The sequence below is a fragment of the Myxocyprinus asiaticus genome, chromosome 2 (genome assembly GCF_019703515.2).
Source record: "Myxocyprinus asiaticus isolate MX2 ecotype Aquarium Trade chromosome 2, UBuf_Myxa_2, whole genome shotgun sequence".
Taxonomy (NCBI): domain Eukaryota; kingdom Metazoa; phylum Chordata; class Actinopteri; order Cypriniformes; family Catostomidae; genus Myxocyprinus; species Myxocyprinus asiaticus.
This window is the reverse complement of record NC_059345.1, coordinates 34,045,100-34,066,998: the sequence shown is the minus strand read 5'-3', so window position 1 is coordinate 34,066,998 and position 21,899 is coordinate 34,045,100. Positions and strand designations below refer to the sequence as shown.

At 41.2% G+C, this 21,899-nt stretch overlaps 1 protein-coding gene across 14 annotated transcripts in view; it reads left to right on the top strand.

Annotated features, from left to right (window-relative positions):
• Positions 1–13,137, top strand: part of LOC127416296 (transducin-like enhancer protein 3-B) — a 36,568-nt gene extending 23,431 nt beyond the window's left edge. For 7 of the 14 annotated variants that reach the window (XM_051655575.1, XM_051655610.1, XM_051655618.1 and 4 more), the window contains 14 exons: positions 2,398–2,602; positions 2,755–2,771; positions 5,948–6,067; positions 6,179–6,229; positions 6,318–6,470; positions 6,893–7,025; positions 7,149–7,327; positions 7,915–7,991; positions 8,231–8,480; positions 9,297–9,544; positions 9,650–9,797; positions 10,208–10,358; positions 10,936–11,012; positions 11,539–13,137. In XM_051655575.1, the coding sequence (XP_051511535.1) occupies positions 2,398–2,602; positions 2,755–2,771; positions 5,948–6,067; positions 6,179–6,229; positions 6,318–6,470; positions 6,893–7,025; positions 7,149–7,327; positions 7,915–7,991; positions 8,231–8,480; positions 9,297–9,544; positions 9,650–9,797; positions 10,208–10,358; positions 10,936–11,012; positions 11,539–11,646 (1,917 nt within the window). In that variant the 3' untranslated portion in view covers positions 11,647–13,137. The remainder of the gene's footprint in view (positions 1–2,397; positions 2,603–2,754; positions 2,772–5,947; positions 6,068–6,178; positions 6,230–6,317; positions 6,471–6,892; positions 7,026–7,148; positions 7,328–7,914; positions 7,992–8,230; positions 8,481–9,296; positions 9,545–9,649; positions 9,798–10,207; positions 10,359–10,935; positions 11,013–11,538) is intronic. The other 7 variants (XM_051655652.1, XM_051655628.1, XM_051655643.1 and 4 more) reach the window with 3 other exon arrangements.
• Positions 13,138–21,899: the final 8,762 nt, after the last annotated feature.

Sequence of the window (21,899 nt, the reverse complement as noted above, 5' to 3'; positions counted from 1 at the left end):
TTCACTAACCTGTAGGGCTGGGAAATATGCAAGAAATATGTTAACTATATTTTTATACAAAAATATTGCTATATGGGGCCTGGGTAGCTCAGTGGTAAACAACGCTGGCTACCACCCCTGGAGTTCGCTAGTTCAAATCCCAGGGCGTGCTGAGTGACTCCAGCCAGGTCTCCTAAGCAACCAAATTGGCCCAGTTGCTAGGGAGGGTAGAGTCACATGGGGTAACCTCCTCGTGGTTGCTGTAATGTGGTTTGTTCTTGGTGGGGCGCGTGGTGAGTTGAGCGCAGATGCCGTGGTGGATGGCGTGAAGCCTCCACACGTGCTATGTCTCCGTGGCAACGCGCTCAACAAGCCACGTGATAAGATGCGCAGGTTGATGGTCTCAGACACGGTGGCATCCTCCGCCACCCGGATTGAGGCGAATCACTACGTGACCACGAGGACTTAAAAGCGCACTGGGAATTGGGCATTCCAAATTGGGTGAAAAAGAAAAAAAAATTATTGCGATATCCGATTACATCGTCAACCCCACAGCCGAGGATTCGGTGAATATTCTTGCTTCATTGATTTTGCTTTAAAAATGTAATTCATTTATTGAAACACGAAAAACATAAACCAGAGACATTTCTAAATTCAAATTGCACCAAGCGAAATAAAAAAGCTTCAGAGTTGGTAAAAAAAATTAAGAAACCACCCTTCCATTTGCTGTTACGCTAGTATCCGTCTACAACAGGTGAAAAAATATACACACACCGATCAGACACAACATTAAAACCACCTGCCTAATATTGTGTAGGTCCCCCTGGTGCTGCCAAAACAGTGCCAACCCGCATCTCAGAATAGCATTCTGAGATTATATTATTCTCACTACAATTGTACAGAGTGGTTATCTGAGTTACCGTAGACTTTGTCAGTTCAAACCAGTCATTCTCTGTTGATCTATCTATCTCTCTCTCTCTCTCTCTCTCTCTCTCTCTCTCTCTCATCAACAAGGCATTTCCATCCGCAGAACTGCCCCTAACTGTACACTACCATTCAAAAGTTTGGGGTCACTTGACTGAAATGTTTCTCATGATCTTAAAAACCTTTTGATATGAAGGCGTATGCTTAAATGTTTGAAATTAGTTTTGTAGACAAAAATATCATTGTGCCAAAATATTAATTTATTTAATTACAAAACTAATTTTATTTTAAAAAAAAAGTTTTTGAAATGGATGACTTGGACCGAATAATTAAGAAAAGTAGCCACTAAGTGCCCAGTATATAGATAAAAAGCATCCCAGGGTGATACCTCAAGAAGCTGGTTGAGAAAATGTCAAGAGTACATGTCTGCAAAATGTAGGCAAGGTGTGGCCACTTTGAAGATGCTAAAATATAACATAGTTTTGATTTATTTTGGATTTATTTTTTTAGTCACAACATAATTCCCATATTTCCATTTCTATTATTCCATAGTTGTGATGACTTTACTATTCTAAAATGCAAAAAATAAAGAATGAGTAAGTGACCCTAAACTTTTGAACAGTAGTGTTTTTTTTTTTTTTTTTTTTTTTTTTGGCACCATTTGGAGTAAATTCTTGATTGTTGTGTGAAAATCCCAGGAGATCATCAGTTACAGAAATACTCAAACCAACCCATCTGGCACCAACAATCATCCTTGCGATTATCTAATCAGCCAATCATGTGGCAGAAGTGCAGTGCATAAAATCATGCAGATACGGGTCAGGAGTTTCAGTTAATGTTCACATCAACCATCAGAATGGGGAAAAAATGTGATCTCAGTGATTTGGACCGTGGCATGATTGTTGGTGCCAGATGGGCTGGTTTGAGTATATACAATATAATACAATAATATACAATATAATTTGTTTCAAGACATCATATTTGTTAATGGAATACATGGCTTTGTACATTTTTTAAAAGTTAAAATGTGACCAATATGATGAAAATGATAAAATATAATTTTTCAAATTATTTTCATAATGTACTTCGTTAAAAGGTCCCCTGTGTAATTAACAGCATTAACAGAATTTATTTTGTATGCAAGCAACATGTAACTGAAATATACCCATATTAATTTATTTTGAATCTAGTGCTTGTGAATTGGAATAAAATTGGGAAATCTGTATCAATACCCATCCTTATTCAGTAGTGTGGAAGTAACAAGTGTGTAGTATGTGTCAGAGTGAGCTGTTCCTGCTGAGCTCGGGGAAGACGTGTCCTTGCGAAGAGTGTCCTGCTTTGATCCAGCCACTAATGGAGGTGTTAAGGTGCTAATGTTCCTTCCTTTCTGTGCACCCTGTTAGAGAGGAGCTTAACCAGTCGTCTTCATCTAGCATTTGCCGTCTGTATGCCTTTTCCCTCCGACCCACTTGATATAAATTTGTGTGTTGACAGCAGCAGCAGCTCCAGGCTCAGCACCTTTCCCATGCTGCACACGGACCCCCAGTCCAGTTGCCACCTCACCCCTCAGGGCTTCAGCCCCCTGGCATCCCTCCAGTCACAGGCGCAGGGTCAGGCCTTCTGGCTCTCGGAGCCCTGGGCAGCCAGGCACACCTGCCAGTCAAAGATGAGAAGAACCACCATGACTTGGAACACAGAGGTAAGACACATTCACTGACGATACAAAGAAACCAAAGTAATCATAACAGCATACAGAATGCACATGCTTTGGTAAGAAACTAAATGTAAATGCTGACTTTGTTATTCTTTCTCTCTTCTTTTATCAACTTCATTGTTCTCCATTGGATAAAGAGCGGGAGTCTAGCACGGTAAGTTCTGTCAGGTTCTCACTCTTTCAATCTGTCTGACTTTGACTTTTATGTACTGACGTTTGATGAAGAGGGAACGCTGTGGCACGTTAACAGCGTGAGGAGAGCAGCATTAGTGCACGCTAAGCCTTTTAAATAAAATAATGAAAAGAGAAGAGAGCCTGCCGTATAATCCTATTTTTAATCCAGGTAAAAAATTTGCAAAAGCGCAGGCCAGGGATTAGCAGCACTATAATTTCATCACAATTAAAAAAGACTTTGACTCTCTATCTTAAAGGATTTGTCCTTACCCACTCTTTATGTCGGCAGGTCCTGGCCCAGATAAACTGTACTCATTCAACCATATCTCATTCCCCCCACCTCCTTCTGTTACTCCTTCTTTTTTTCTTCTGTTTTGTTAACTGCTCTATCACTCTTTCCTTTGGCTCTTTGTCTCTATAGCTCTCTCTCTCCGTCCCTCTGTGCATATCTCTTGTCATGCTTATTTGTGATTTTCATATAACCATTTAACGCTTCTGTCTCCCTATCTCCCAAATGCTGGATTGCCCTATTTTGCCTCTTAAACTGGATATACAGAAAGGTTTGACTTAGCGATAAAGTTGTGTGTGTGTGTGTGTGTATTGAATAGGGCGGCATTGTGAATGGGTGCAGTCATGCCTGCAGAAATCAGACTCTGCTGCTGATTAGCGCTTTGTGCAGCAGCGGCCATCCTGCTCTCTGCCCACCAGCACTTCCTGTTGTCACGGGTCATCTGATAGCACTGCTCTGACTTTGCTTATTGAGTCACATTAAGCCTGTCTTAAAAGGTCAGCCTATTAAACCCACTGCAGAGCAGCTGAGACATACACACACATACATACTCACTTGTCCTCTTTCAGACTGACAGAGCAGTCTAGGTTTATTTATTACTTTTGGTAGCATAAGGCTGAAAAGAAGTGGGCTGCTTAGCACTGACAAAGGCAACACTGAGTGTTTGTGAGTAGGGTTTAAGCTGCTGGCTTTCCTTTTGAGTTCCTTCTGCCTGGAGATCATTTCCTTTGGCCAAGCCACATCCTCCTTTTCATCCATCTCTCTTTCTCTCTCTGCATGAATAGAGGTTTGTCAGTCAGAGTGAGAGTGTGGGCTTGGCACTGAGATCATGCCCTGGCAGTGCCACACTCTCTGGCCCAGATCTGCTGCCCGCCTTCCCAGCCATGCTAACATAGAGCGCCACTCAGCCACTGCCATTCTGAACAACATGGCAGCAACTCCTTCCTCTCCTGTCTTTTTAGCAATGTTCAGACTGTCAGTCCAATTTCAAATTTGTGTATCCAATCTTCATAATTGACTGTCTGTACTGTGTATCGCAACTGATTAGATCTGATTTGTGTCCTGTGGCTATCTTTATTTTCTGGCAAATCTGCATTGGTTGCTATAGCAATGACGTTGCATCAGTACACAAAAAAAACAACATGGAGCTTTTAGCTTAACATGGCAATGTGTAGCTGCAGTGCCGGACTACTCCATATGAGACAGTGGCAGAGAAGGAGGCTGTTATGCGCCGCTTCATTTCGTGCTTATACTCTGCCGGTATCATAGTTCAAAGCGGTGTGTGGCCCAGACAGACTAGCAGTGACTGGTGGACTCGTGTGGTAGCCACCTTTGACGAAACGATGTGGCTGTTGGACTTCAGAATGCACACAAGATATTCTCAGCTAGGCCTACACTCCTCCACCTCACATCTTATTTCCGCCACCACTGCTTGCATGTTTCCTGCAACAATGTGTGACACATAACATGTCTTTACGTAGCGTGAAAAAATGACACAGCAAAAAGCCACTTGAGATCTGATCAGAGCGTTCAGACAAACAGATTTCCAGAAATGTGATTTGCATAGGATTTCAAACCATATATGATTGTAGCTTGAAACTGATTTGTAAAAAATCATATTTCATGTGTTTTTATTTATTTATTTTGCCATTCAGACTTGCTAAATATGACTGGATTTCAATCGGATATGCACAAAAATCAGATTTGGACTGACAGAATGAACATAGCCTTAGCCTTTTCTGCAATCATTCTGTGCCTCTCAGTGCTGCTTTGATTTTCTCCCACTGTACCTACACACACTTTCTCAATCCAAGTACACACCCCTCCTTCCTCTCTTCCCTGCTCTCTATTCTTTTTGTGGTGAAAGTACAATACAGGCAGAGAGTGGTCTTGGCTTTGGGCCGAGGAGAAAGGGCGACATGCACATGCACAGACTCTCTCTCCCTGATATTGCCACGAATTCTGTTCAGGCCCACTATTTGTAGAGAAAAGGGTGGCTGTTTGCTTTGTTTTAGTTGGGGGGCATGTGTGGGAGGGTAGGAAAACATGCTGTTGTCTGGCTGGTTAACTCTCGGGGCGAGGGGGCCATTTATTCTGGTCTGCTGTTTGCGTTTCACTGTGTTATTCTCTCTCTCCCTTTCCGTGAGGCAGGGATCAGTTTTCGCCTGACCCTGCTGTCCAGTTTGGCGCATTTGTGTTGTGTAATGCTCTGTGCAGGTTGCCCAGGGCTGCGGGGTTTGGCCAGACTGTTTGAAGAGTAGTGTGGTCAGGCATCACTCTTCAGGGATAGTTTGCTCAGCTGTCCTGCCTGCTTTGCTTCACAGGACCTGGGCTTGCTTGTTTGTCAGGCCTGCGTTTTCCCCTCTCTTCTATGCCAGGGAGTTTGGGGCGATCTAACAGGGCTTGGGGCTTAACCCCCTCACTACTCCATTTACCTTGTACAAGGGAGGAATTTACACACAGGGTTTGCTCAAAGCCACTGGTGGCCCCTTGTCGCCTTTGATATTTGTGTTTGTGCTGCTGAAGGCCCTGTTTATCCAGAGCATAGTTGACTGTTTACAACTAATGAGCTAAACCCAAAGTGTCTGTTACATTATACCGAGGGAGAATATCTTACCTGGAGTGTTTGTTTAAAATGTAATTAACCTATTATGCGTATGCCAGATGGCATTTGGGGGTTCTCTCTATTTGTGTTTCTCCTTTGTGGGGAAAATCCTGAATTACTGATTAAATGCAATTGGGAAAATGTACATATACTTTAAATGTAACATTATTTTGTCATATCATTGTATTGTCAGCAGGTGCACAGAATTTTTATCTGTGATTTTGCGCTGATCAACTGTCTTTTTTTCTTTCTGTTGTGGCAGAATAATTCTGTATCACCATCAGACAGCCTGAGGGCCAGTGAGAAACACAGAGGTTCATCTGAATACAGTCTGGACCCAAAGAAACGCAGAGTGGAGGAAAAAGACAACATGAGCCGATATGTAAGCATCTGTCTGCCATATTCCACTGCTATATCTATGCTACTGTAGAAACCCCCACCCCACAAAATAAAACATTTTGTTGAATCACTCAACTGTATTACTATGCTACAGGACAGTGATGGCGACAAAAGTGATGATCTGGTCGTAGATGTGTCTAATGAGGTAAAAACTAACGCGTCCATTTTCCCATTATTGGTTTGAGAATAACCTTTACTTCGAATATGACTGACTTTTTGCTTTGCCATTGTAGGATCCAGCCACCCCAAGGGTCAGCCCGTCTCACTCTCCCCCTGAGAATGGACTTGATAAGGCCAGAGCACTGAAGAAAGATGCTCCCAACAGCCCAGCCTCTGTGGCCTCCTCTGGGAGCACCCCCTCTTCGAAAGTGAAGGACCACCCACATGTAAGAACCAGGGAAATGGAGAATAAGTGTTGCTTGAGTTGGATGGGTATTTGTGGTGTAAAGTCTTGCACATTTGCAGGCCACTTCGTCTATAAAATCTGTGGAATAAATGTCAGTTTGAAGCGTAACATGAACACATCAGCTACTTTCAGACAAATGGCAGCTGAGCTGCTAGCCTTGGCTAATATCTCAATGTGCTTAGCTAGCCTCAGAGGGGAAGAGGAGAAAAGAGAGAGTGATTAAAGATGAGTGAGGATGAGGTCTCCGGTAAGGGTTCGGTCTGATGTTTGGCTTTATCCTCCTCGGCTATAATGAGCTGTCAGTGTTTGACTGGATTAGTGTGAGAGAGCTCTCTGGATTTGGGCATTTGTGGTATGTAGCTTTAGCTCCGTTAATTCCATCGCTGTTCCTTCATCTTTTAGAACGACAAGTCCTCAACCCCAGGTTTGAAATCCAACACCCCCACCCCACGCAATGACGCTCCCACCCCAGGAACCAGCAACACCCCTGGGCTCAGGCCCATACCTGGAAAGCCACCTGGCATGGAGGCACTGGGTAAGAACGTTCACACATGGGCATGGTCACACCCAATGCAGATCACAAAGGATTACTCATACTATCGGTGTGTGTGTGTGCATATAGGTGTGGCTTTTTAACATCTTCTCTCCATCTTCCCAGCAGCACCTGCCCTGCGTACTCCGTTGTCGATTGCGGCACAATACGGGGCTCCATTCGCAATGATGGGTCACCACCCAGAGATGAATGGCTCATTGACCAGTCCAGGAGTTTACCCCGGCCTACACATCTCCCCACAGATGAGCGCCGCTGCTGCTGCTGCCTATGGACGCTCACCTATGGTTATTCCCTTGTCATTATGTTCCATGTTTACATAAACATTCATAAAAGGTGCAGCAAATAATTGCATTAAGAATTATACATGGACATTTTCAGAAGCTTGTTTTTCTTCTTGTTCCAGTTGTGTCTCTTCTCTGTTCCTCCCTCCCTCCCTGCCCTATTCCTCTAATCATCCAGTGTGGCACTAAACAGCTCTCCTCTGAAGCTCAGGGGCTAGCTTAGCAGGCATCCTCTGTTGTGATAGCGTTCCGGTTAAATATTACTTTAAATATTACTTTTTGCCTTGTACTGCATTTGTTCTGCACCTCTGTGTGGCAGCATGGGAATTAACACAGTTGGCTGGGGGGCTCTTTAAAAAAAAGAAAGAAAAAAAAAAAGCTAGAAGGGATAAAGCACTAGTGAACAAGCTCTCAACTAGAATTTTAAAGACTATTACAACTGAGCTGTTACAGAGCGCATTAGAATATATCAGATCAGTTTTTGGCTTAGAAAGCCCTTAAAATGTTTGCAGCTGATGTGTTTTTTTCACTGCTTAATGTCTTATGTTTAAATGTACTCATATTTGTGTGGTGGGATGTTTTTTTTACAGGCGGGCTTTGATCCTCATCCTCATATGCGTGCTCCGGGTCTGCCAACAAGTCTGACCTCTATACCTGGTGGAAAACCGTGAGTTTTGCAGTTAAACTTTATTGAGCTATTATAGGACAAATTAATCCATCTCTTCCCATGTAAATTTGAATGTGAAACATGACTACACACCGCTACCAGATCCAAAAGTTTACCTTGGCGGGTTTTTTTTTTTTTTTTTTTTTTTTTTTTTTTTTTTAAATAAAAGGCCCCTTAAAATGAGATGAAACCCTTTCTTATGGAATATTTCCCATTTTTTTGAATGTCCTGATACATAGGGCCTACTCCTTCCACGTTAGCGCTGATGGCCAGATGCAGCCAGTACCTTTCCCTCCAGATGCTCTGATTGGACCAGGAATACCTCGTCATGCCCGTCAGATCAACACACTCAGCCACGGCGAAGTGGTGTGTGCCGTAACCATTAGCAACCCCACGCGGCACGTCTACACTGGCGGCAAGGGCTGCGTGAAGATCTGGGACATTAGTCAGCCTGGCAGCAAGAGCCCCGTCTCGCAACTGGACTGCCTGGTAAAGACTGATGCTGTCTAATCAATCAACACAAATTACCTAATTGGTTTTTGAGTGATCCATTCTAAAGTACAAATCCACTCACTTTTTTTTTTTTATTTATTTTTTTTACATTTTTCTATTTTTAATAATTTAATCTCCTTTTAATCCCTTACTAAATAAAGAACAAATTTGTATGTCAAGTTTTTGTGGGGTCTAGTTTTTTTTTTTTTCTTTTTTTTTTTTTTTTTTTTTCCATAGTGCAGAAAGCTCTGTGTATTTGATGAGCTGTTATTCATCCATTATAAAGTGATTTAATTTGTCTGAAAGCCTGGAGTTATTGATCTCCCTCAGGAACAGATCTAGAATTCTCCTGCTAATTTGAAAATGTGCTTCATCTCAGTGCTGCAACTAAAAACCCTTAAAAGCTTTTCCCTCCCCATTTACCATTCTGTGCCCTCTTATCGGCCACCTCTCCTCCTCATGTAACCTTCATAAACACAGGTTAGACAGGATTAAGAGAGCCAGAGCAAATAACAGGGGGCTGAATGGCTGTGTTTCAGCCTTGCCATTTTGATAGGTTCACCTCTTCAGTCTGATTGTTGAGGGCTGGAGAGAACCTGGCATGTAAAATTGTAAACGTTCTTGTAAATAAATAATTACAATAAAATAAATCTTATTCAAGTATTCTTGTATAATAAAATGTAATGTTTCATTCTGTGTATTACAAAAATCGTTTTTCTGGAAAAGCCTTTTTTCTATACAGCACTTGAAATTTTACTTCTCATTAGAACTTTTGTCCTACCGCTTTCATGTGCTCCCTTTCTTTCTCTTCAGAACAGGGATAACTACATCCGTTCCTGTAAGCTTCTTCCGGATGGCCGTACTCTGATCGTTGGAGGAGAAGCCAGCACTCTGACCATATGGGATCTGGCCTCTCAGACTCCTCGTATCAAAGCCGAGCTCACTTCTTCTGCCCCGGCCTGCTATGCACTAGCAATCAGCCCTGACGCCAAGGTCTGCTTCTCCTGCTGCAGTGATGGAAATATTGCAGTCTGGGACCTCCATAACCAAACTCTTGTCAGGTAGGAAGCAGACCGGGGATACTGTATGGAATAGTGTCTCTTTGTGAATAGAGATGTGTACAGTGTGCTTGTGTTATCAAGCCATTTGTATGTGTGTCTGTGTAGGCAGTTCCAGGGCCATACAGATGGGGCCAGCTGTATAGACATTTCCCATGATGGCACCAAATTGTGGACAGGTGGTCTGGACAACACTGTACGGTCCTGGGACCTGAGAGAGGGGCGACAGCTCCAGCAGCATGACTTCACGTCACAGGTAAACTTCATACATGAATACACTGGGCCTGCTCTTTACCAGTCCTGCAGGTACTTGACTTTATTAAAAATGTTACCCAAGTTCTCTGTTGATTAATAAATGGAGAGAAATTGGGCTAGTAACCAAAGGGTTGTATGTTGGAACCCCAGAAGGAGTTATTCATGTCACCATGGGGCCCTTGAGCAAGGCATTTAACCCTGAAGTTGCTCCAGGGGAATTGTCACAGTAGCTAAAATCTAATGAAAGTGGCTTTGGATTAAAGTGTCTGCCAATTGAATAAATATAAATGCTAAACTTTTATAAGCCCCTCTAACAAAATTTTAAGTCAATGTGACCATTCCTTGATAAATAATATTGATATGTGAAACCCTTTAGATCAGCTTGTGTGATGAATTTGTTCTGCTCTGTAGATCTTCTCTCTAGGCTACTGTCCGACGGGCGAGTGGCTAGCTGTCGGAATGGAAAGCAGTAATGTGGAAGTGCTTCATCACACCAAGCCTGACAAGTACCAGCTGCACCTGCATGAGAGCTGTGTCCTCTCCCTCAAATTTGCCTACTGTGGTAATACACTTAAGAATTAGGAGATTTTAAATTTGATGTACAATATACACTCACTGAGCACCTTATTAGGAATACCTGAACACCTACTTAATCATGCTATTATCTAATCAGCCAATTGTGTGGCAGCAGTGCAATGCATAAAATCATGTAGATACGGGTCAGGAGCTTCTGTTAATGTTCACATCAACCATCAGAATGTGGGGAAAAATGTGATCTCAGTGATTCTGACTGTGGCATGATTGTTGGTGCCAGACGGGCTGGTTTGAGTATTTCTGTAACTGCTGATCTCAGTTGTAAAAAGTACTTTTGGTTCAGTATTCAAGAGTGTTTTTCCATTTGTGTGGCAAGGCTGCACTTTGTACCACCCCCAGTGCTCGTTCTCTCTCTCTCGTTCTCGTTCTCTCTCTCTCTCTCTCTCTCTCTCTCTCTCTCTCTCTCTCTCTCTCTCTCTCTCTCTCTCTCTCACTTAATGGCCCACTCTACTTCCAAATAAGTTGTGCTGTTGTGAATCAAGTCATTTAGATCAACCTTGACTCTGTACCCATTAGTGCATGTGTGTTTGTTCCATTTCCTAAAGGTAAATGGTTTGTGAGCACTGGGAAGGACAATCTCTTGAATGCCTGGAGGACTCCCTATGGTGCCAGCATTTTCCAGGTATGTCAGTCAATATCTCATTCCCTCCCCCTTGCTATGAACATGCTGGAGAGGTACTCGAAAAAGCCACAGACAGACAAAATGACGGTGGGGATGTATGTAAGAGACTCTGGATTCTCTATTCAGGCTTTCATTGGGGCTTCTAGCCCTGTCATAATAGGGTCTTTGAGTAATTGCTTTCAATTTAGCTGTGGATATGCAGCAGAGCTGAAAATGGCCTATTAGAACACAGTCCTTGACACACAGTGTCTTTTTGTGGTATAGATGGGAAAACCTTTATAAGTTAATCGTTTAGTGTAAGATTTGCAGGAAGCAAGCCCTTACCTATTCAATACCGTATAGGTCATACAAAAACTACCCATCAGTCATGGTCTATTTATATGCTATAACACACCTATTTGCCACTCTCAGGGTGACTTTAATGATTAAGAAAGCAGTAATGTTTGAGCAGTAAAGTTGCTGGGTAAGTTATGATTTCATTGAGTCTTTTATTTGTCAACTGATCATTTTCCTATTGCTTCCTCAGTCAAAGGAGTCGTCCTCTGTCCTGAGCTGTGACATCTCTGCGGATGATAAATACATTGTGACAGGATCTGGAGACAAAAAAGCCACAGTGTATGAAGTGATATACTAAATTTACAGACCTTCAACTGTAGCTTCACCAGGTTGAGAAACCTGCGAATGGAACTTCTCTTTGGGCCTGATTTTAAATGGATTAAAGGGGTCACTCCTCCAACTTTCCTAAAAGATCTCTATAGTAGGAACCCAGGTTAGGGATTGGTTGGTCCACTTCAGATCGGAACCAGATGGGTTTTTTTTTTTCCTCACACTTGGACTCTTACAGCAGTGGAGCAGTCCTCTACAGATCCAACTGGAAACATTAAACAAATGTCCCAAGGACTTCCTGCTGGCACTAATGTAGTAAATATTGTCATGCCTTTGCTTTTGGTGTGCTCATGGGATTGTGTGTGCCTATTCCTCCCCTGGTATTTTTGTTCTTTTTTCCCCTTCCTCTAACAAAAGTGAACAATCTGTGATGTAATATGAAGCAGTGCTTCAATTTTAGCCTCCTGCTCCCTGGACAATTTGTTAAAAAGTGTATATATGGAGTGAAGACATTTTATAAATATATATAATTCTATATATTTCCATGTCCTGATATACTTGTGATGGGTTTCTTTGTCCTCATGTCTTTAATGCTTGATGAATGTAGATTAGGACACACTTTTTTTTATTTTGTAAGCGCACTCTCTGGGCCGGCCATTTGCTCAAAGTCAGAAATTGCTTGTGTGGGAAAACCTTCCTGTTTTAGAATAATCTTAGGAGACATTCTCCATGTTTAATAGTTATTTTTGTTTTTGAGCATATGTGCTTTTTTTGGAAATGGGATCAAACTGGAAGTCAGAATACGTCAGAACTCCTTTCGTGAAATGCTAGAAACATCCCAGAGGAGAGTGAGGAGTCGTTTGTAAATTGACTGCGATATTAAACTTTGAGAATAACTAACTGTACTACTTGTCTGTGCCCTTGGCCTTGTGTCTTGTTGAAATGAGGAATTCAGATTACAAAGTGTGATTGTAACATGCTGATTCGGCATGGATTGTACGCCATAATGAGCAATTTGCCAACTGAAACGGGATATGACTCACCTCGATGATTGACAACTTAACTCTACTGTAGAGAGCCCCACCTTAATGAGCCTGCAGCCCTGTTTTCGGGCCTTGTCACAGATTTATGTAAGCTTTTTTGTGAGAGATCAGTGTCGAAAGGAGGTTTGTTTCTGTGCAAATTGAGCCAGTGTACTGATTAATATTTTCATGGCTTGCACTTGACTTTAGTAATGTGGAAGCACAGTGCTCAGAGCGAGGGAAGAAGAGAGCAGCTTTTTAAACTCGTTCCAGGCTAACTATTTGTGTGTAAATCTGGACTGTTTAACTGTGTGAACTGGATTGGCCCCTGCATATCTCTGCTTCATGGGGCCGCAGCAAAACTCATGTTGGTAAACGCTGTCTTCAATTCAGCCTGCCTTTTACAATTTCTCAACTTCACACCAAAGTATGTAGCAAACTGTGTCAGCACTGATCATGTACAGTTGTTAATAATTCAATAAACTTTTTCTTTTTTTTTTTTTGGTCGAAAAATGTCATTTGAATACTTGTTTAATTGGTCAGTGAATGCTGTTTGAAATTATGATGATGTTTGCAGGATTTAAATGAGACAATAATGCAATTGGGTGCGTGCGTCATTGTTAACTCCATGTGTTTTAAGTATTAGTGAGCATTAACAGTGGAGCTGTCTTGTAGATGTTCCCCCATTGTGTCAAGCTGCTGAAAGATTGGTGGAAGAGTTGAGACATGTAGTGTGTGTGTGTGTGTGTGTGTGTGTGTGTGTGTGTGTGTGTGTGTGAAAGAGAGACAGACATAGTTCTGCTGTGTCAGCCCTCTGTTGTAACCACAGACCCAGCTGACTCAAATATGCCCTGCGGTCCCCCAACCACAGCTGATGACACGCACCCTTTTGATTTGCTTGCCTCAGCTGGATTATTGGTCAGGATTTGTGTCTGTCCCTTGGTTTGATTTATTCTGGTGGTTGAGCTGGTTACATTAAGTGTGTTATTTCAACATATGCTTGTCTATCACCTGTTTCTGCATTATAGAAGATGATAATGGATTAGCTAATTCCAACCTAGAGAAATGAAACTTGCACTTCCTCTATAAGTTTTCATTTCCAGATGGCATAGCTATTAGTTTACACAAAATAGCTCTTGGGTAAATGTTTCACATGATCATTAGTGTTGATCTAAAGAAGCATTATCCTGAGGGGCCTGGGTAGCTCAGCGAGTATTGACGCTGACTACCACCCATGGAGTTGCGAGTTCGAATCCAGGGCGTGCTGAATGACTCCAGCCAGGTCTCCTAAGCAACCAAATTGGCCCTGTTGCTAGGGAGGGTAGAGTCACATGGGGTAACATCCTTGTGGTCGCGATTAGGGGTTCTCGCTCTCAATGGGGCGTGTGGTAAATTGTGCGTGGATCGCGAGTAGTATGAGCCTCCACATGCTGTGAGTCTCTGCAGTTTCATGCACAGCGAGCCACGTGATAAGATGCATGGATTGACAGAAGCAGAGACAACCGAGACTTGTCTTCCACCACCCGGATTGAGGTGAGTGACCATGCCACCGCAAGGACCTACTAAGTAGTGGGAATTGGGCATTCCAAATTGGGAGAAAAGGAGATATATGTAAAAAAAAAAGTTATCCTGCACCCCATTCTTTGTGTGCTTCAAGTATATGTGAGAAGAAATGATAGGAAACTAGTCCAAGCTTAAAAAAACTGCCCACAGTCCTTTCACTGACTGTCTGATGAATATTGCAAAGAAAAATGGCAAGAGCTGGCAGAATTTGCCAGTTCTTAACTGATTGGCTTTGCCCTTCACAACATCCAGGAATCGAGGAGACCAGTCCATCTGGAAACAAAGTTGTGTGTACGAGGTTGATGAAATGAACGCTTTTGAGGAATAACACATTTTTAGTTCTTCAATTTAGTGGCATCATAGTTTAGATATATATTTGATACTCAATTTAGATTGAGCCACTTGGCAGAAAATAAACTAGATATCTATGAGCAGAATTATATATTTTTGTTTTCTGAGTTATGTCTGTGAAATAATTTGTACTTATTATTTTGGGAAGTACAGAAATTGATTACAAAGTCTACTCCTACACTCACTGAGCACTTTATTAGGAACACATGGTCCTAATAAAGTGCCTGATGAATTCTGCTGTTGTAGCTCATTCACCTCAAGGTTCAATGTGTTTTGCATTCTGAGATGCTATACTGCTCACTACAGAGTAGTTACCCGAGTTACCATAGCCTTTGTTAGCTCGAACCAGTCTGACCATTCTCCGTTGAATGCTCTCATCAACAAGGTGTTTCCATCCGCAGAACTGGCACTCACTGAATTTTTTTTTTTTTATACACCATTCTGAGTAATCTAGAGTCTGTTGTGTGTGAAAATCCCAGGAGATCAGCAATTGCAGAAATACTCAGACTGGCCCGTCTGGCACCAACAATTATGCCACGGTCTAAATCACTGAGATAAAAAAATTTCCCCATCCTGACCCGTATATGAATGATTTTATGCATTGCGATGCTGCTACATGATTGACAGATAATCGCGTGAATAAGTAGGTGTAATGGTGTTCCTAATAAAGTGCTTAGAAATTGTCTGTGAAATTGTGTTTTCTGTACAGTTGGTTGCGAACGTACACTGCTGTACTTTTAATTAGTTTTCCTTGCTGGTTTGTTATTGAAGTGTCACAGATAATAATAGACCTTTATATATTTTATGCCTTTATAGTCACATTTACCATTGCACAGCGAAATTTCGCAAGCGAATTAGTCATCTCACTAGAAATCCATGCAATCAGGAATTTCGCCTCATGAACTTCCAGTGGCGAAGAAATTTCCGTACGCACATTTCAAGTGAGGTACAGTTTTGGTGAACTTTGACACGTGAATTTGAATAATTGACCAATAGCATGTTGCTTGGTTTGGTGGTGGCTTCTGTGTGGAGAGGTTACAAAATATAAGTGAGTTTTACACTTGCTTCAAATCTGGCCCCGCCTTCTTTGCCTGCGAAAATCCGCCATTAAAGGGTAAATGTTACAGAACCTTAATTGGGTGGTTTTTGGCCACAAGCTGGAAACTGCACCAGATTTTATGTAGTCAAAAGTCTGGCAAGGCAAAACTAATAGCAACTAGACTAAAAAAAAGTTTGGGACAGATTATTTATGTTTTCAGGAGGAAGAGTGAAATAATTTAGAGCAGTCAGTACTTCTACTCCATTTTAATCTTTCTACTGGTCTCGCTCACGTATTTTGGCATTTAGTGCTACAGGCAACTTTTGAACTCATTTTCACTTTGGCAGGGGCACAGCCTATACTGCTGATGTGGGAGTTATTCTCTGAATAAACCAAGCTGGATTGAACATGGTTTTGCTGTGGGCTAAAGTGTATCAACAGCAGATTTCATGATTCAGCTTTGCTGAACACAGGCGGTACTGATGTATCAGCTATGGAAGTGGACAAATGAAATGAGAGTAATTGATTTGGACTAATCTTACCAGATTTCTATTGTCTGCCTCGGTGCAGACGTTGACAGGCTGATCCACTCCATGTCCCTGCTTAGCCGAATTAGGTGTCGGCATTATCCAGAGGCCTTTAGACCTCCTTTTTAGAATTTCAATACCACAGCTAATTCAATTCTGCTGAATACTATACTTTCAACTCTACTGACAGAGTGCCTTTTAGCACTTGTGAAGTGACTGCGTACTTCTCTCTCCCTTTGTTCCTTGTTCTGTTTCCTCTTGTGGTCTCTCTACCTGTCTTTGCTGGCAGTCCTGAGTTTGATGTTCTTCTCAGAAAGAGTGCTTCTGAGGATGGAGGAGAGATACACTCAAAATCCCAACATACTGATTTTCCTTCATGCTCTTGTTCCACTCTTACTCTCATCTCTTTCATTTCTTCTGTGTTGTGAAAAAGCTGTACATAGACAAGGTGTTTTTTTTATTTTTGTTTTTTCCTAGTTTCACTCTTAATAAGGGAGCAGCTGAATAGGTGGAGATTAAAGGGCTATCCTGTTGAGTGGCACTGATGAAGTGATAGATAGAGAGAGAGAAGGGCTTCTCTATGAGAGCAACCAGCAATTTGATACAATCCTCCACTCTCTTCTCTACTCTGAAGAGCTTTCATCAGGCCTGGACACAAGTGCCCTCTCCACTCAGGCCTCAAATTAGTGCAGGCTTACTGAGCCAGATGAAACAGTAACCTCACTCATCCTCTGCTTCTGTCTCTCCTCCTGCGTGATGAGCGTGCTCAGGAATCTTTCCTACGGCTCTTAAGGGGACTCCTACTGAACTGGAGGAGAAATCCACAATCTATAGGAGTTTGGGTGAGAAGATTAGTCTCATCCCTGTGATTAGGCACTAAGAGGGTAGTTTGGTTTGTATGTGAGCGTTCATCTATGTGCATTTGGAGTTTCTTGCTGATAGCATGTAGCTGGAAGCTAAGCTAAACATTAAAGTTAATCCATTATTAAAGTTAAAACATGACATTCCCACCACATCAAAATGCTTTATCTCAAGTGAGTTCACAGCATAGTGTCTGTGTTCAGTTTGAGTAATACTTAGCCGAATTATAGATCTCAGATGGTATCTATTAAAAAGCTTTAACCACAACCCACATAAATGTTAGCTGTAATATCCACAGACCGATTTAGTACCATTAATGTCCCAGTTTTTAAACAAAGGATTTTGTAAAAGCCTTTGGTGTTTAGAAGTCTGTCGTCATAAGAGTGGCAATACCTTTAATGTTTGCAAAAAAGAATACATTCCTGTTCCACAAATGTATAATTTATTATATATAAATGATTTAGTATGTCTGTTTAACAGACTTTATTAAATACACACATGCTCTTGGGCAAGAGTAAAAAATAATTACATAGTTGCAAATGCAAATCCAATTTTAATCATGGAAATTTTTTCATGTATATTAAGAAGACTGTCGTTGAGGATTTAGTATGCGATTAATTATGAAATTTCCTCACACTGTTTCCTTTACCAGATGAGACGCGATAAGATTCCTACACTGAATGCGATATTGGTGCGCAATGCGGCAAAATCCCAGCCAATCAGTGTGGTTGTGAGGAATGGAATTTTGGACCAATGAGAATTAACAGTGGGCGGGGCTACCCGTTGCGACGCAGCAGAAACAAACAGATGGCTAGAAATCGCAATTAGGTTTCAACTTGTGGATGGTTAGTTCTGATTGACATTCAAGAGAAAACTTTAACCGCTTATCGCTTTATAGCGTGGCGCCTGGTTAGGACATGATGTCACAGCACAGCAGTACAGATGAAGTTCTCTTTCAGTAAGGTTTGCCATTTTACTGTTTTGTCACTAATATACACTACTTATAGAGTAAAGATGTGACAACATTTTAATATATGGCATCTTATTATAATAAATTACACAATTACCTGTGTATATGTATTGTCCTCACCCTTTTTATGATTGACTGCACCCAAACACCTCACCACACAATATGTATCGCAATACACGTCGATATATCACGGTACATCACAATATCATGATTCAGTCCGATTTTGCTTTTGATTTCAATTAATTTGGGTAGATTTCAGTTATAATTTTCATTTTGCTTACATACAGTATGAAAGAAATGCTGCTTAGCTAATGCTGTTATTCATTATACAAGGGACCTTCTAACTTGTTAAATTACAGACATACAACATCAATTTTAAAATTATTTTATCATTAGTTTTTCATAATTTTGGTGACTAACTTTTTTTTTTATATAGTCCATGTATTACATCAGTAAGCATGATGTATTGAAATTGCATATATACAGTATGTTACATGTATGTTGTTTACATTCTTAATTTGTACTATTTACAAGCATTTACTTAGATATGTAGAACAAGGGCTAACACAAGTGTGTGTCACTTTAGCACCTGTGGCAGGGACTTTGACAGTAGTGTTTGTTTGGTCGATTGGCTTCTTTACAGCATCCATGCTATGTGTGATTAGAATTAAATGTTTCCTTTGTTGTTTTTGATAAATATCTGACAGTAGAGAACAGAAAGGATATTAAAAGAGACATTATTAAACAACAAATGGTTTGCTTGTATTTCGTCTTTGGACACATATCACACAGAAAGAGTCAAAGCTTTTACTCTCGGCACGCTGTGAAAAGACCTCTGTGCTAAACTTCTTCACCACTACACCACTCCAACACGGGTGTTGTGTAATCTAAAAAATATACCAGCCAGTGGCTAATCACAGAAAGTTTTTGTCACATATGGGCCAGTTGGGGCAGTTACAGTTTTTGCAGATAGAAAGAAAAAGCGATCTTGGCATTTTAAGAATTGACATTGGGATCGTACAAATGAAGATTAGGTAGAAAATCAATATTTTTGCCCGGCCCTAGATCCAAACGTGTGAGAGAGGTCCAGCATGTCCGTGTGAGAAATAATGAATCCTGCAGGATCAGTTTCAGTCTATTTCGTAACTCATAGAAACATCTCTGACTGCACTGAAAATATCATGATATATCACGATACATGGATTTAAGTATCGATAAAATATCGTGAGAAAAATTATTGCGATATATCGCTATTTCATTGCATCAACACAGCCCTAGTTACATCCCATTATGGTGCTCTTGGCAAAGTAACTGGAGGAAATTTGACAGAAGCAGGATGCAATGTCAGGAAGTTAACCATCAGGTGTGTTCATTGTAGTCAGTAACTTTTAAGACTATTGAGAGTGGAAATGTATAACTTGTCTTGTACAAGCAGACAGGATTAAGGGAAAGCTGTCTGCAGTGATCATTAGAATCTCAATATCTTTGCTAAGGTCATTTTAGCAACCGTGCCAACAAACCATCCATTTCTGGAAAAACCTGCCCTCAAAGTCCCCGTGAAGTGCCTTGATGAGCATAATTTGATTTGGTGTTTTGAAGTATTTCCTACTGAAACAGGAAGTGGGGGCGGGACATGTCGAACAATTCGTCCCATTTTTAAAAATAGGCAATAGGCTTTAGTTTACAGCCACACACACCCCTTTCCACCATGCTGCTCATGTCAGAGCTGCTTACCGGGGAAACTTGAGAAGCAATCACAATACTGGCCAGCTTTTCCAAAGACTTGAGAACTGAACGATGATCTAAGGCTACGTCCACACTAATAAGTTTTTGTTTGAAAACATATTTTTCTCTATGTTTTAACCTTCCGTCCACACTAAGATTGCATTTTTGACAGCGAAAACGGTCTCCCAAGTGGATAAATTTGAAAATGCCATCTTGGCATTGCAGTGTGGAGAGGGAAAACTGAGAGATCTGAAAATTCTGACATATTTGCAGTCGTGATCCATTCAACCCAAAACAATCAAGATGGCGGCCCATTTTGTAGCGCCGTTGTGTCTGCTATTTAATTTGATAGCATTGTGTAAGATAAATGTTACTTTTTACAACCTTTAAAAGGTGACAGGAAGTTTACTCAGAATTGCTGTCTGGCTCCGGAACACGAGGACAATTGTGTTTCAGTTCGTACATGGGACGGCAATTTTTCACATGCACAGTAAGGGGATTTAATAGTTTTCATACATTTCAGTGTGGACGAGATAATTTTGGAAAACGCTTGAAAATGGCAGTGTGGATGGAGAGTGTATTGAAAACAAAAACACCTTTTTCAAGTGTACTCAGATTAATCCGTACGTAACCTAACTAACAACATTAATCTATAACCAGCCCACAAATGCACACAGCACATCGCTGTCTTTGCTTACGATGAGGCTGGAGCCATTGTGCAAGTCCAGTGAAGATGAATGAGAAACAAGCAAGTATAAAGCCGCTTTTTCACCATCGGGCCGAACATTTCTCATCACAAAACCGTGCTGATCCGGGCCAGTTGGGGCAGTTACAGTTTCTTTTTCCACTGTGGTCAGGCGAGATCGTCTGTTGGCGACGGCATGAGAGGTAAACATTGGAGTGTGTGCGCTATGGAGGATGATCGCATGTTCCAGTTTTTAGGACTGCTTTTTTCCCTGGTTTTACTCATACACAGAAAAGACACCCATGTCGCAAAAAGGACAGCAAAGAGAAAAAGGTGAGAGGTTTACATCAGGGCTTGTGTATACCACCGGACATGAACATGCAGAGAGGTAAAAGTTCCCAGACTAGCTAAAAAGGATATTTATTTACAAAATATTATATGAAAATGGTATAGGAGAATATATTTTAAGTTTTAATGAGCTAGGAATTTACTTCCCTGACGAAAAAGGCATGTAGAAAAATTAATAGGCTACTAGTTAAACCATCATCATAAAATCATGAAGATACACTATTTTTTTTTTATTAACTTTTATAAGTTTCAGCCAAATATAAGCAAACTTGGCAAGCTAGAAACAAATTAAAGCACTATAAATTACCTTGGCATTGTCAAATTGACAATCGTGAGTTGTCACATACTAAAGCCATTTAATCAGTACGATTAGCTAGCCATGCAGAGAACTCCGGGCCGAGAACGGTTTATAATCGTGCCGTGCCAAATCGTGCTCAAGTGGAAATGCTACTGTAAATGTTCTGTACCGTGGAAAAGTGGCTAAAGATAATATATCCATGTTTTGAATCACAATACATGAAGTATAAATAGTATAGAACACATCCTTGAGCTGTACATCTCAAGGAACCTCTGGCTGCACAAAAAATATAAATAAACTCCAACTTTCCTCACGTCCGGCTCCTGCATTGGTGCGTCCCATTCAGAAGTGATCATCCCTATGTCCTATTCCCTTCGAGGACTGTAAGAGCTTCAGATGGCTGAAAGGTGATAACGGTCAGTCAGAACTCACTTTTTAAGTGATTCTTATTGGAAATTCTGTTTGGAACGATCCTACAGCACGGATTGTGCTCCCTCTGAAGTGCCCTGCGAAGGCATGATCATTGCCATTTAGAACACAGCCAGGCGCGCTGAACAGATTTAGGGGGAGGGTGCGTTAATGTTCTTGAAAGCATTTGATTGGACAAGGTTTCTCAACCTCTATATGACATCATACAGTAGATGCTCCAGAGTCTTTTTAGCCAGAAGAGCAAGACTGCAGATTTTAAATGCTTATATCTTCTGAAAACAAATTTTGTCAACGTTTAGAGGTACACTAGAATATAGATGACCTCAAAACTAATAGATATGGACTAAACTTTAATTTTGATTTCACGGGGACTTTAACAATGCTGTGGCCCATATCTGACCAAAAGATGTTATATCCACAGGAGCTAAGCATATGCTGTTCCACACAGAAGGACCGACAAAGC